Genomic DNA, 14,958 nt, shown 5'->3' with positions numbered 1-14,958 from the left:
CTTAACCTCCACTTAGTAAGCAAGAGTGAAATAAACCAACATAGAATGCATGAATCTTATTGGCCTTTGAAACTCTGGTTAAGTAGAAACTCTAGGTCATGCAAAATGACATTTACCATCTCAGAAGGGACACCCACTACTCAAGAAGCAATGACACATCGGCCACTATTTTAAGTTGTGGGAAACCCCTTCCCCACTCACGCCAGATTTGGTACAGGGGCTATTATTTAATGAATACAGATTGGAAGGCAAAATCTTTTAAACATAAGGCTCAGGGCAAGGGGGAAAATTCCATGGGCTCCTGTAATGAATGAGAACCATTGTCTGTTGGGAAGGTCACCTCTGTCCAAAACCTTCTCCATTTCTACCTTGTGTCCAAGTCTGGCCCAATACCTATCCACCAATGTGCCCCCCCCACCGCCCACCCACCCAGCCCCCGGGTTAGCCCAGTGAACACAGGTCCCTTTCTTTCCTCGGGGCTACAATAGTTCCCGAATATTCACATTTGGTGAGGAGACAAAAGCAGCATCAACCTGTATTGCTATGGACTAGTTGCAGACAAGGGGGTCTTGTTTCCTCAAACTGTTTTGGAAGCTCTTAGAAAGCAGGGCGCTTCCACTTTTCCTTGGCATTTCTCTGGGTGTTTAGCGCGGTGCTGGGCACACAGGAACTGTGTTCCTGATGATAAGGAGAACCTGTCTGCAAGAGAAAACCTGTCTGTCTTTAGCAGCTTTGCCTAGTGGTGTTCTTGATTGCGACCCGCTCCCCCCAACCCCCCACCTGCCCCCTCATCACGAAACACTCTGAGGGCTGCTTCTAGAAAAGCAACCATCCAGAGAGTCTGAGGAATTTGATTATAAATATATTTTAAAATTAACCTGCTGCCTGGGTGTCTGTTTATATCTGTCTCTTACTCACATGCCTTATATTTTTAATTGCGAGCTTTTCAGTCATCCTTCCTAAATCAAGGCCTCCTACCCTCCGGTTGCCTCACCCACATCTGTCCCCTTAAAACCTCAATTCAGACTCAAGCCAGTCCTCTGTCCCCTTTGCTGGAGAGAGAGAGAGAGAGAGAGAGAAAACAACAACAACAACAAAAAACCCTAGGATCCAGGAATCCTGGTTTCTCTACCTTCGGCTGATTTTTCTGAGGGGCCCTGCCCTGTGTCTCTCCCTCCAGCATTTCCGCCTGGGTGACGAGGCCAGGAGCAGAAATAGCTCTGCCTCAATTAACACCTTCTTCATCGGGGAAAGAAATAATTAGGACATCCCATATTGAGCAAACTTCACAAGCCCAGGAGAGAAGGAGACGGGGGTGGGGGGAGCAAGAAAAAGGAGGCAATAAAAGCATCTCGAATAAACCTTCCTTACTGGGTTTTGCTGCCCTCTGGGAGGTCTGAGGAGAGGGCTCTGCCACCCAGGGGTCATCGGGAAGAGAAGGTGGATGGGAAACCACTCCAGGACAGAATCTTCTTCCTAATAAGACAGGCCTGAAATCTCTTTCCCTTCCCAACGGGCTCCCCTTTGGGCTCTACTGTCTCAATTCACAGTTTCTTTGACGCACGACTAGCGCTGTCATTCAGCCGGTCCACACTGAGGCGGCCTGTGGTCCAAATATTGAAATACAGACTTCCCTCCGATTTGATTTGATTTGGTTCTTGGTCAGAGAGCAAGCAGCTAGGTTTGGATAGCAGGGGATTTAATCAAAGATGTATCTGGAAGCTATTGGGTCCTTGAGTGTGTGGATAGCGTGGGACACTATCCCCAGCAGTTGCCCCGCTGCTGATTCAGAGATAAGCACCAGGGCCCTCCTGGATTTTCTCCTGCGCCCACCCTGCTTTCTCGATCCAGCAGCTAAGGGGTTGACACTGGCATAGTGCCGGGAGCTCATGAGCCAAGATCCTGCTTGCGCTCTGGTTCTGACTGGCTGGTGCCAGGACTCCCAGCGGGATGGCTTTAAGGCACATTCTGGGGGAGACCAGGAGGAGCCATCCTCGACTCTCCCTTTCCTCCAGGGTAAGGAGGCTTTAGAACTCAGCATGCGCTAGGGGCTGGGGTCACTGCAAGGTAGCTAGGCAGAGGCTGTGGGCACTGCGCCTATATTCTGCAGTCATTTGCCCCTACATGCTCCCACCGAAAACACCTTTGATACGTGCTCCAGCCCAGTGTCAGGGCAGCCAGCTGTGCCAGGGCCTTAATGCCCTCCCTGGGGGCAGTCCTTGCCAATGTCGGATAGAATTTGGTGGATAAATAGCCAGCTCCCTCGCCCCACGTGTGGGATGGCTCTGAGTGTGACCTACACTGTTCCCCCGAGGTGCCCAATGGAACAGAGGTCTGGTTGCCCAAGATGGTAACCTACTTGATAACACCCCCCTTTACTAGATGTTTTCCCTTCCCTGTCTCACTTCTCCACTCCTCTGATGGTGCTTCCTGGGATCACTTCCTAAATAAACCACTCACCCCGGGACAGCTTCTCGGGGACCCCAATGCAATGCCCCGGCGACAACCGAGATCTCGGGGACTGTTTCACCCCCTGCCTTGCCTGCAGTGCTTTCGGGAGGAGGTTCTCCCAGCTTCCAGGAGAAAGAAGCAAACCCCTGTAGATCCCTTCCAGGAGCTTATCCCTAAGGGAAGAAAGAAAGGGGAGGAAGGTTGGGAAAAAAATATGCTGCTGCTCGGACCTACCTGTGCCCTCTTCAAAGCAGGTGGTATGAAATTTTCCCATATAAAATTCTAACCCTATGATTGCAAAAATAAGGATTGCAAAAAAGAGGAGGAGGCCGATCTGCAGCAGGGGGATCATTGCCTTCATGATCGACTTCAGGACGACTTGTAAACCTGGGGAGACACAGAGAGAGAGGCCCCACAGGCCCGTGAGAAGGCACCCCAAAATCCCACCCCCAAGATGCCTCCTGAGGGAACCCAGAGCATGCAGGAGGCTGGGGACCGGGCGATAGTGAGGGAAGATAGATGGAAGACACAGAGGCTGCTCGTTATAATAATAGGAACCATTCCTCCTAATATTTTAGAGCACTTTTTTTTTTTTTGGTTTTGTTTTGGCCGCGCCGTGCGGCTTGTGGGATCTTAGTTCCCCAAGCAGGGACTGAACCCGGGACCACGGCAGTGAAAGCTCGGAGTCCTAACCACTGGACCGCCAGGGAATTCCCCACTTTTTATCTTTAAAATATTTTTAAAAGTATTGGACATAGGCTGTCCCATTTGATGACCTTTTGGGCAAGAAAGAGGTGGAAATTCATGGCTTTCTGAGCCCCGTTCTTGGGTGTTGGGTGGTTTTCACCCAGAGCGGGGTGACTTTTTCTCACTTCTTTCCACCAAGAGAGGGCGTCTTTTCCTAATTCATACAAAGGCGCCATATACGCTAGTTGCAGCTCTGCCTGGGAAAGCGGTCAATGTCCTAGTTCCAACCCTGGGAAACCAGACATTATTTCATTGGCTTTTAGCAACAACCCCATGAGGCAGGCGCACGTGTAAAATTATCCCCACTTTACAGAGGTGGGAAGCAAAGCTCAGCGGATGTCATGATTCACCTTAGGGCATGATAAATAACAGGGCCAGGATTTGAATCCAGGTCGGAATGATGTCAAATCCTCTGTTTGTAACCACTGTTCTGTATGTTTAGGAAAGTCTATGGTTAAAATGAGGATTCAAACATATAGCTTGGGTCTTGCTTCTTGATGAGAAGAACTTCCCATGGCCCACGATTAGCACCTCCTGATGGGTGGAGACCACAGGGAGACTATGTTACTCCAAGAGGTCCAAAATGTAAGGCTGATGCATGTGGCAGAGTGGCTAAGGCTCTGGACACTGGCTGAAGTTGATGCCCAGGCCAGATCGCCTTTGCTGTTGGTGGACCCTCCCTCCAGCTGCTGTGGGCATTTGCTGCTAACGGCTCCCAGATGCTCCTCTTTTCATAGAATTGCCCTTGGTTATCAAAAGCTCCCCACCTGGGAGGCTATCGCTTCCCCACCTCCCACCCCCAATAACTGACCACAGGAGTACAAAAGACCAGTCTGTTGCCTCAAGTGGGAGACAACTCTGATGTTATTCACACCCCAGAGCTCCCTGCAGGATCTGGCTGAGACTGCATCCTTGTTCAGATCCTTCCGCTACCCCGTCCTGCTGCCCTCATTCTCTCTCTCCTGACGGCACTCCCCCAATAAAGCAAGTGCATCTGAACACCTATCTAAATCTGATTCTAGGGAACCTGACTTAGTCATCTCCTGACTAGCAAAGTGATCTTGAGCAAGTCACGTTCCCGTTCTGAACCTTGGTTTCTTCGTCTGTAAATGGGGATTAGAATAGCACCTCCCTCTCAGGATTAAATGAGAGGGTTCATACCTAGCAAAGTCCCTGGCACATCATAGGTGGTCATTAAACAAAAATTCTTATCAGTGTTAGCTTTGGGATGGCCCTTGATTTAATATGACATAGGCACCCACTAGAATCTTGCAGACACCTGAGTAGAAGTGCCTTCTTTCTAACAAAAAGACCCTGCTGGTGGTTATCTGGAAAATCTTACTCTTTAAATCTGGATGGCAATGAACTTGAAGAATGAAGCTAATGAAATGTAAAATGGTGGTAATAACAGAACCTACTTCACAGGCTTGTTGGGAGGATTAATGAGTTAAAAAAATGGCAAATACTTAGAACAGCGCCTGGTACACAGTAAGTGCTTATAAATAAAAAATAATAGCACAGGGAGATCAGCTCGGTGCTTTGTGACCACCTAGAGGGGGAGGATAGGGAGGGTGGGAGGGAGACGCAGGAGGGAGGGGATATAGGGATATATGTATGCATATAGCTGATTCACTTTGTTATGCAGCAGAAACTAACACAACATTGTAAAGCGATTATACTCCAATAACGATGTTAAAAAAAATAGGAATTATTGTTATTATTATTACTACTACTACTACTGAGGCAGTAGGACAGAAAAAGTTTAGCCCTGTTTTGTTTTGTTTTTCTTTCGTTTTTTCCAGCTGAACCTAATCCTGACCCTGTATAGTGCAGCCACCCACAGAGGATCTGGAGGAGAAGCATCTCTGGAGGACGAGAAAATAGCATGGAACGAGTATAGACTTTGGAGCTCATCTCTGTCAAGCTGTAAGAACTCAGGTGAGTCATTTAACCTTTCTGAGCCTCCACCTTTTCATCTGTAAAATGGGTTCACTGGGTGATCGTGAGGATGAACTAAGATACTACACAAAAAGCTCTTTCTGCCGTGCCCGGTACACAGCAGGCACTCAACGAATGGTAACGGTCATTGCCACCAGTATTACCAGGCTTGGGGTCAGACTGGCTAACTCCTAATTCTGCCATTCTCAGCCACGTGACTTTGCTCAAGTTATTCAGCCGCCCTGAGCTTCAGTTTCCCCATCTGTAAAACGGAGATAGCAGCATTATCGACTTCACAGGGTTGTGAGTGTGAGGACCTGGGTGGAGCTTACCATGGCTCCTGATAGAGAAAATGCTCAATAAATGGGTGCTGTGGTGATGGGGTGCAGCTCCTGGCTGGCTTTCAGGCGCTCACCCAGACCTGCAGCCAGATGCCTGGTGGGGAGTCCCCTGAGGGACTTCCCCAAAGTGGAGGCTGCCCTGACCCAGGCTGGGGAAGCACCCAAGGGTTCCTGTGACACGCTATGCAGAGGGGAAACCAAGGGCTCGCGGGACCCCCTGAGCAGACCCCTGGTCACGGTTGGAAACTCACGCACTTGGGATTCCAGACACCAGCTTGAGCGGCCGCAGCACTCGAACTGCCCTCAGCGTTCTTAGGTCAAACTCCGTCCCAACTGTTGCCAAGATGCTGGAAGAAAGAAGCCAGAACAGAAAGCAGAAGGTGGGTTTCAGGGTCAGACCGGTGGGCGGGGGGCCGATGTTGTGGTGTATTGGCTGGGTGACCACAGGCAGGTGATTTTACATTGCTGGGCCTCAGTTTTGTCACCTGTAAAACAGTGCTAATAGTACCTGCTTCACAGGATAACGGATGATTTACAAAGACCCCACATAGGTGTATGGTTGATGATACTCGATAAACATTAGGTTGAGAAGAACAGAAGATCCTGTGGCACCTGGTTGGGGTGACTTTCAGTGTATTTTGCAACTCACAATCAGGATGGATCCTGGGGAGGCTGGGAGGCCCTGGGGGAAGGACCAGGGGGAGTGGCAGATCCTTCGGGGCTCAGGTCCCTTTACCAACTGGCAAGAAAGCAGTTTAGTGTTAAGATCCCAGCCAGCATGGGTTCAAATCGCAGCTCTGCCACTTCCCAGCTGGGTGACCTTGGGCAAGTTACTTCCCCTCTCCATGCCTCAGTTCCCCCTTTTGTATAACAGGGATCACAACAGTACCTACACCTCAAAGGGGTGTGAGGATTAAATGAATCGATACACGTGAGGTGGTTGGCATTGTGGCCAGAACACAGGAAGTGTACTAAGCTACTCAAACAACCCAAACAATGGGTGTAGCCCTGCGGGGGTGGACCAGCTGACATCAGCTCCAGAAGGGGACTACAGACCCCGAACCTCAGGGCAAAAAGTCACTCCTGTAAATACAGGTGAGTAAGAATCACGGTGATAGGTGAGAGGACCCTCCCGTAGAAAGCCCCCCCGTAAAGACCCCATCCTAAGACCTCATTTGTAAAAAGTATTGCTGGTGAGAAAAAGGGTCCCAGAGACCCTCCTCAACCCAAGGAACCCCCAGACCCGTTTCCTGAATAAGAAATGTAGTAGGAACCACCATGGAACTATGCCACAGAAGAGGTTGTTGTTGGAGCCTCACATGATGGGCAAGAAATGCTGAAAAACAGAGGGCTCTGTGGTTAAGAGGGAGACCACGCAAATAATTTGGGGGTGTCTTCAGTTTTGTCCAGGGATCTGGACCTTATGACTTTTACTTTGAACAACCATATCTGCATCTGTGAATACCCAGTATCTACATCTCTTTGTCTTTTTAAAAAATAAATGTATTTATTTATTTATTTTTGGCTGTGTTGGGTCTTCGTTGCCGCGCTCGGGCTTTCTCTAGTTGCGGTGAGCAGGGGCTACTCTTTGTTGCGGTGTGCGGGCTTCTCCTTGCGGTGGCTTCTCTTGTTGTGGAGCGTGGGCTCTAGGCGTTAGGGCTTCAGTAGTTGTGGCACATAGGCTCAGTAGTTGTGGCACGCGGGCTCAGTAGTTGTGGCTCACGGGCTCTAGAGTGCAGGCTCAGTAGTTGTGGCGCACAGGCTTAGTTGCTCCGTGGCATGTGGGATCTTCCCGGACCAGGGCTTGAACCTGTGTCCCCTGCATTGGCAGGTGGATTCTTAACCACTGCGCCACCAGGGAAGTCCCATCTTTGTCTTTTTTTAAATTTAATTTTTATTTAATATTGGAGTATAGTTGAGTTTCAATGTTGTGTTAGTTTTAGGTGTACAGCAAAGTGATTCAGTTATACATATACATACATCCATTCTTTTTCAGATTCTTTTCCCATATAGATTATTATAGAATATTGAGTAGAGTTCCCTGTGCTATACAGTAGGTCCTTGGTGATTATCTATTTTATATATAGTATATCTCTTTGTTTTTGAGACAACCAGTATCTGCATCTGTAAATAACCAATATTGGCACGCCTTTGTCTCAGGACTTTCTTTGAAGCTGAGACAGGCCCAGGGAGTGAATTCCCCTGTGGGAGCAGCCCTCCACCAAAGATTGCTGGGAGTAGGTGGATGAATTCCCCAGCTCCCCTGCCCCCTCCTCCCAGATCCTCTGAGGTGTGAGTTCTACACAGGCTCCCAGAGAGGCTGAGCCCAGCTGCCCGCAGCGGGTAACCTGCTTGACCCTTCATTCTTCCTTGTCTCCCCACCCTTGTCCCCCACCCACACTTCCTGGAGTCACTTCCCAGATGAACTACTTGCACCTGAATCCTTGTTTCAGGGTCAATATGGAGGCACACCAAACTAAGACCCAACTCTTTTTCCAACTATTCCTAGAGCAGAGACGGGTCTATTAGGTTGGGCTGACCTCCTTTTCCACCATCAACAAATGCATATCTGAACACGTCCTGTGTGCTGGGCAAAGCAATACCTGAGGTCCTCCTTGCCCCACAGAGCTGATGTGGGAGAAAAATGTTTAACCAAAAAAGGCACACAGAGAAGGAATCTGTCACAGGTGTCATGCATTCTTAGAGGGAGCAGGGGAAAACAACAGCTCTGAGGGCACACAGCAGGTAGTGTTAACTCGTCTGGGACCCAGGGAGGACCCCGTCTCAAGCTGAGGGCTCATGGAAGAGGAGGAGGAATCTGGTCCGTGGGGGAAGAACTTTCCAGGCTGACGGGATGGCAGAGACAGAGAGCCTGGGGTGGGAAGGAGCTTGGCAAATTCAAAGAATGAGATGGTGCATGGTGGGGATTTGGATGGTGCCATGAAGCTGAAGTATAGGTGGGGGCCATGCCATGCAACCGCAAAGAACTTTTCATTCATTTAATTCTATTTTTCTCTTCCTCTCCCAACTTTCCGATATTCACTGGCATTCCTCAAACTCCATCATCCTATAGATCACCAGTCTATTTCACTTTCTTCCTTCTTGGCAGATAAAAGCCATGGGTGAGGGCATGCACAGTAAATGACAAGCATTTGTTGAGTTTTCATTCACTCACTTCACAAACATTCACTGGGCACCTACAATGTGCCAGGCTCTGTCTAGGTCCTGGGGACAAGAGTCATAGGAATCCCTGTTTGCATGGGGGAGGCTGAGAATAAACGCAGTAAATATGCCAGATGTCAGGGTGATGAGTACAAGGGAGAAAAGCAGTGCAGAGAAGGGGGTGCACTGGTAGCGTGGGGCAGGGTGAGGGGAGTGATGACACACATATCAATTGGTAAAGGCCAACTGCTCTTTCCTGCCTGGCAGGGAAGTAGTTCAGAGTTAAGGATGTTCAGACCAGCACTGCCCAGTAGAACCTTAAGAAGAGCCATGTGTTGGACATAGAGAACAGACTGGCGGCTGCCAAGGGGGAGGGGGTTGAGGGAGGGATGGAGTGGGAGGCTGGGGTTAGCAGATGTAAGCTTTTATATATAGAATGGATGAACAACGAGGTCCTGCTGTACAGCACGGAGAACTATATTCAATATCCTATGATAAACCATAATGGAAAAGAATATAAAAAAAGAGAATGTATATATATGTATAAGTGAATCACTCTGCTGTATAGCAGAAATTAACACAACGTTGTAAATCAACTATACTTCAATTAAAAAAAAGAAAAGAAAAAAGGAAAAAAAAAGAGGAAAAAACCAGAAGAGCCATGTGTGAAATTTAAAATTTTCCAGTAGCCACATTAAGAGTCAAAAGAAACAGGTAAAATTAATTTTAATAAATATAGTTTCTTTAACCTGGTGTATCTGAAGCATTATCATTTCGACAGGCAATCAATATGAAAGATTATTCTCAAGACATTTTATACATTCTTTCCTTTGGAGTGCGTCTTTGAAATCTTGGTGCAGATTCTACACCTATTGCACATCTAAACTCAGGTGCTCAATGGCCACACGTGGCCAGTGGTGAATGGACCACACAGCTCAGGTACGGAGAAAGAGTCAGTGGGATAAAGATGTGAAGTGAGCCACAGGAATATGTCAGAGGAAAACTCTAGGCAGAGGGACAGTCAGTGCAAAAGGTACATGTGAGGAACAGCAAGGAGGCTAGTGTGGGTGGAACTGAGTAAACCAGGGTGACAGTGGGAGGAGATGAGGCCTGGGGGGTGATGGGGCCGATGGTGCAGGGCCTTGTGGGCCACGGTGAGGACTTCGGCTTTTGCTCCGAGTGAAGTAGGAGCCATGGAGGGTTCTGAGCACTGAAGAGACATGATCTGACTTGTATTAAAATAAGACCCCTCTGGGGGTCAAGGCCAGAAGCTGGGAGACTAGGGGGGAGGTGACTGCCCTGGTCCAGGTGAGAGATGATGGGTTTAGACCCGGTCGTACTGCACACAAGGATAAAGCTGAGATGAACTCAGCCCTGCCCTTAGATGACCATACAAGTAAGTGGGTGAGAGATTCAAGTCCTTTTGGCTCCAGGGCTGTAAGAGGCAGGAACGAGGAGGAAATGAGTACAGACAGGAGGGCTGGGGACAGCATGATTGTGCAGCCCAAGTCTGAAGAGGCAGCACAGCACAAAATGTTACAAAATCTTAGACCTGCAGTTAAACCCTGACCCTGAATTTTCTCATTACATGGCCTTTGCCCTAACTTCTCTGAGCCTCTGAAATGCAGACAATCCAACCTCCCTCCTGCCCAGTGCAATCTTAGCTGGCACCCAAGGTGTACTATCTCCCGACTCCCTCCCTGGATGGACGACAAAGAGTTAGGAGAAGAACAGGAGGAGGGGGAAGGCTTCTCAGGCCGAGAACGTCCTACAGAGGCAGAAGGCTTCCCTCAGGATACGTGGTCGGGGGAAACCGGAGGCAGAGAAGGTGGGTCTTGTCGTCTGGACAGTGAGAGTCATGTAAGGTTTTGGAGCAAGGGAGGGATGTGATTAGGGTTGGCGTTAGGAAGACAAGCCTGACAGCTGAAAGGACAGATTGGCGGTGATGGAGGGAGGAATTAGGAGGCAGCCACAAGAGCCGACCGGCGTAATGAGGGCTAGAACTAGGACAAAGGCAGTGGGAGTACAAAGGAGGCCCCAATTTATATATAGCTGCCATTGACTGCTGTGCACCAGGAAACTTGCCTGGGCTCATCAAGTCCTCCCTGCATCCCAGCAGCCAGCAGGATGAGTCCCATTTTACAGAGGAGGAAACTGAAGCCCAGATAAGTTACTAATGCATGGAGGTCCACACCGCCAAGTAAGAATGTGAACCCAGGACCCCAGGACTCCTGAACCCTAGTTTTCTACCTCACGTGGCTTGTTGGATGGGGTGGGGGCAATGGTGGGAAAGAAAGGGAAGGGAAGAATGGCTTTCTGATTATGATTGGAACACCAAGTGGTCCATTTATTCAACCAGGTTTTATTGAGTACCTGCTATGCACCAGCCACTCAGGTAGGACCTGAGGATGCCACCATGAACAAAGTGACAATGGGAAAATATACGGTATGTCAGATGGTGTGACGCACTATGGAGAACAATATGGCAGCCACCAGGGCTTCCAATGGAAGGATGGAGCATGTGGTGGGAGAGAGGGGTTAAGACTGGGTTACCTGAAGGATGGAGTTGTCAACTGAGATGGGGACGATGGAGGAAGGGGGTGGTTTGGAAGAAGATCAAGAGCTGGATTGTGGACACGTTAAGTTTGGGAAGCCAGTTTTCTGTAATTCCCTCATTAAAACCTTCCAGTGGCTTCTATCAGGCTTAGAATAAAATCCAAACTGTAGCGTGACCATAAGACCTTGTGTGACTTTACTCCCACTGACTGCTCTGTGGTATACTCCAGGCACTTTGGCTTTCTGTTCTTCCAATGGGAAAATCTCCTTTCCACCATGGGAATGCTATGTTGGCCATCTCTTCTACTTCAAACACTTGCCCCATCCCGTCAACTCTCTCCCCCTTTTCTTAGCTGGCCCTCTTCAAATCCTTCAGATTGCAGCTCAAATTTTTCTTCTCAGAGAGGATTTCCATGTCCCCTCCGGATAAAGAGAACCTTCACTCTCTGGAATTATACTGTTTATTAAGTTGTATATATTATTCACCTCCTCTTCTAGAATATCAGCTCCAGGAGGTCAGAGACTTTTTTTTTTTTATTGGGGTATAGTTGTTTTACAATGTTGTGTTAGTTTCTACTGTACAGCAAAGTGGAGTTCCCTGTGCTATACAGCAGGTCCTCATTAGTTATCTATTTTATACATATTAGTGTATATATGTCAATCCCAATCTCCCAATTCATCCCACTCCCTTGGTGTCCATACGTTTGTTCTCTATGACTGTGCAGATACTTTTTTTTGGTAGTACCTGCAGCACCTTTCATGATGCAGCAGGTACTCAATGCATATTTGGTGAACGCATCAGGAGTGGTCGGGGGTAGGGTTATGGTAGACCAGATATCCCAGGGTAGATAGATAAAATGAAAAAAGCCAAGAATCCCCAATGGAATGTTGGAGAAGGGGAAAAAAAAAAAAAAAAAAGAGACAAGTAGAGGAAAGATATTGGTGAAAAAGAGGGAGAAGTCACAGAGGCAGGAGGAGACCTGGCAGAAGAGAAGAGTGTCATCCCTGAGGGTCAAGTTCAAAAGCGTTTCGAGAAAGGAGAGGTCATTGGTCTCCAGGGCAGCACAGAAATGAGTAAGATGCAAGGGATGAAAAGCACCCATTACACAACACTGGGGAGTCTCGCCATGGTTGATGGCTGGAGAGAACAAGAGGAGAGGAACTGGAAACAAGAGCCTGGGTATGAGAAGAGAGTCTTTTTAGGGTGGAAGAGAACTGAGTATGTTTATGTGTCGAGAGAGAAAAGTCGATGATGTATCCCTTGGCCTTTAGAGCCATGCTGCCTGATACAGTAAACATTAGCTACACATAGTTGTTTAAATATACATTTATAACTAAATTAGACATTCAGTTCCTCAGTCACATTAGTCGCACTTACACATAACTATTTAAATATATAATTAATTTAATTTAAATCAAATGAGAACTTCAGTTCCTCAGTCGACTTTTAAGTGCTCCACAGCCACAGGTGGACAGTCGCATACAAAGAACATTTCTATCATTGTAGAAAGTTCCATTGGATGGTGTTGCTCTAGCATGTACCCCCACTAGGGCAGGAATTTTCATCTGTTTTGCTCACAGCTGTATCCCCAGGACCTAAAACTGTGCCTGGCATAGAGTAGGTGCTCAATAAATGTTTGTTGAATGAATGAATGAATAAATAATGAAGTGAAATGTAGGAAAGCATAGTGATAATAGACTATATTCCAGAAGAGATGGAAGGCTGTGTAGATGACAGGACTTGTCTTAAACTAGGAAAAAATCAGGGAAGACACAGACGGTTGTCTACTCGATAGCCAGTCCCACCCCCTCCCTTGCTAATGGAGCCCACCTTCCATCAAAGAGGCAGAAAATACCCAATAGTCTCTTTCTCCCAGGATTCCTTGCAATGGGAGCACTGGTCACATGACCCAGTCTTGCGCTTAACAGGATCTGAGTGAAAGTCCGCTGGGTGCTTCTGGGAAAGAGTTTCCCTTATTTGAGAAGAGTCACAGGGCAGGAGACAGCTCTTCCTCTTCTTTGGCCGGATGCTTTTGCGCCTACACAGGATGGCTGGGTAGACATCTTGGAACTGTGAGTAGTAAAGATTACCAAGAAAAGTCCTTACACTGAAGACGGCAGAGTGGAAAGATGGAAAGGATTCCTTGGAGACATTGCTGAGCTGCAGAACCAACACTGCAACCAAGCTCCCAGCCTGCAGACTTCTTGTAATGTGGATAACAAACACTCTTCCTAGCAGTTAAGAGCCAGAGAGCCCTAGTTCAAATCCCAGTTCTGCCAATCACTAGCTGTGTGGGCTTGGGCAAGATACTCAACTTCTCTGTGCCTCAGTTTCCTGAGCTGTAGAATGGGGATGATCATAGTACTTCCCTTTATAGGTGTGGGAATTTAGGTGATATGCTTAGCACTGTGCTTGGAATTTAGTCAGTTCTATATAAATGTTTGCCATCATCATCATCATCACCATTTAAATTTTTATTTTGTTACTTGCCCCTAAGTTATACCAGAACTGACTGATCAAGGAACCGAATTCATTGAGTTTATTCTCTTTGCCAGGTTATATGCTAATGGCCTTACATACTGAGGTCCCATTTTATGCCTCAGCATATTTACCAGGTGAATGCTCTACACTCAGTTCATTGACAGGGGAACCGAGACACTGAGGGGTTAACTACTTGCCCACAGTCACACAGCTAACATGTGGTGCCTGTATCCTGAGTCTGGCTTTGCTGCACCTAGGGAGCCTAGGGCCCAGCGAGAGCCCCAGACTGCTGCCCCTGGTTAACTCCACCACACCCACTTACCCTCTCCTGGGACCTCAGCCAATTTTATACCTCCACTAACCTAAGTGTAAGAAGGAGCTAGATTTTTCTCTAGCTGGCTGGAAGTCAGAATGTCAATAAATATTTGCAGAGGAGCAACTACTATGTGCCAGGTGGGTGAGGAGGGGAACATGTGCAAAGGCCCTGGGGCTGGAGAGACCTTATGGTGAAGAGTGAAGTTACCAGGTGAGAGGGAGGGGCAGGGGACAGGAGAATGAGAAGGAGATGTTAGCGTGGTTGCAAAGCAGGGGAGAGGAGGGGGGATGTCGTCAAACTCCTGACCTCTGGTTAGAAGAAGCACCTGCCCACACTATTTACAATAGCCAAGACATGGAAGCAACCTAAATGTCCATCAACAGATGCACGGATTAAGAAGATGTGGAACATATACACAACGGAATATTACTCAGCCATAAAAAAAGAATGAAATAATGCCATTTGCAGCAACACGGATGGACCCAGAGATTATCACACTAACTGAACTAAGCCAGACAGAGAAAGACAAATATCATATGACATAATATAATATCACTTATATGTGGAATCTAAAAAAATGATACAAATAAACTTATTTACAAAGCAGAAATAGATCCACAGACATAGAAAACAAACTTACCGTTACCAAAGGGGAAAGGAAGGAGAAGGATAAATTAGGAGTTTGGGATTAACCTATACACACTATATATATAAAACAGATAAACAACAAGGACCTACAGTGTAGCACAGGGAACTATACTCAATATTTTATAATAACCTATAAGGGAAAAGAATCTGAAAAAGAATACATATATGTGTGTGTGTGTGTGTGTGTGTGTGTGTATATATATATATGTAAGAATGTATATACATACATATATATGTATAACTGATTCACTTTACTGTACACCTGAAACTAACACAACACTGTAAATCAACTATACTTCTATAAAAAAAATTTTTTT

At 47.3% G+C, this 14,958-nt stretch overlaps 1 protein-coding gene across 9 annotated transcripts in view; it reads right to left on the bottom strand.

Annotated features, from left to right (window-relative positions):
* The window catches only part of CACNA1A (calcium voltage-gated channel subunit alpha1 A), a 329,605-nt gene that overhangs the window by 120,098 nt on the left and 194,549 nt on the right, over positions 1-14,958 (bottom strand). For all 9 annotated transcript variants that reach the window (XM_082455223.1, XM_082455222.1, XM_082455224.1 and 6 more), the window contains 2 exons: positions 5,733-5,824; positions 2,686-2,838 (listed from right to left, as the gene is read on the bottom strand). In XM_082455223.1, the coding sequence (XP_082311349.1) occupies positions 2,686-2,838; positions 5,733-5,824 (245 nt within the window). The remainder of the gene's footprint in view (positions 1-2,685; positions 2,839-5,732; positions 5,825-14,958) is intronic.

The sequence above is a fragment of the Balaenoptera physalus genome (assembly GCF_965194825.1).
Source record: "Balaenoptera physalus genome assembly, chromosome: 3".
NCBI classification, from domain to species: Eukaryota; Metazoa; Chordata; class Mammalia; order Artiodactyla; family Balaenopteridae; genus Balaenoptera; species Balaenoptera physalus.
The sequence above is the reverse complement of the archived record's forward strand: the minus strand, read 5'-3'. Positions and strand labels throughout refer to the sequence as shown.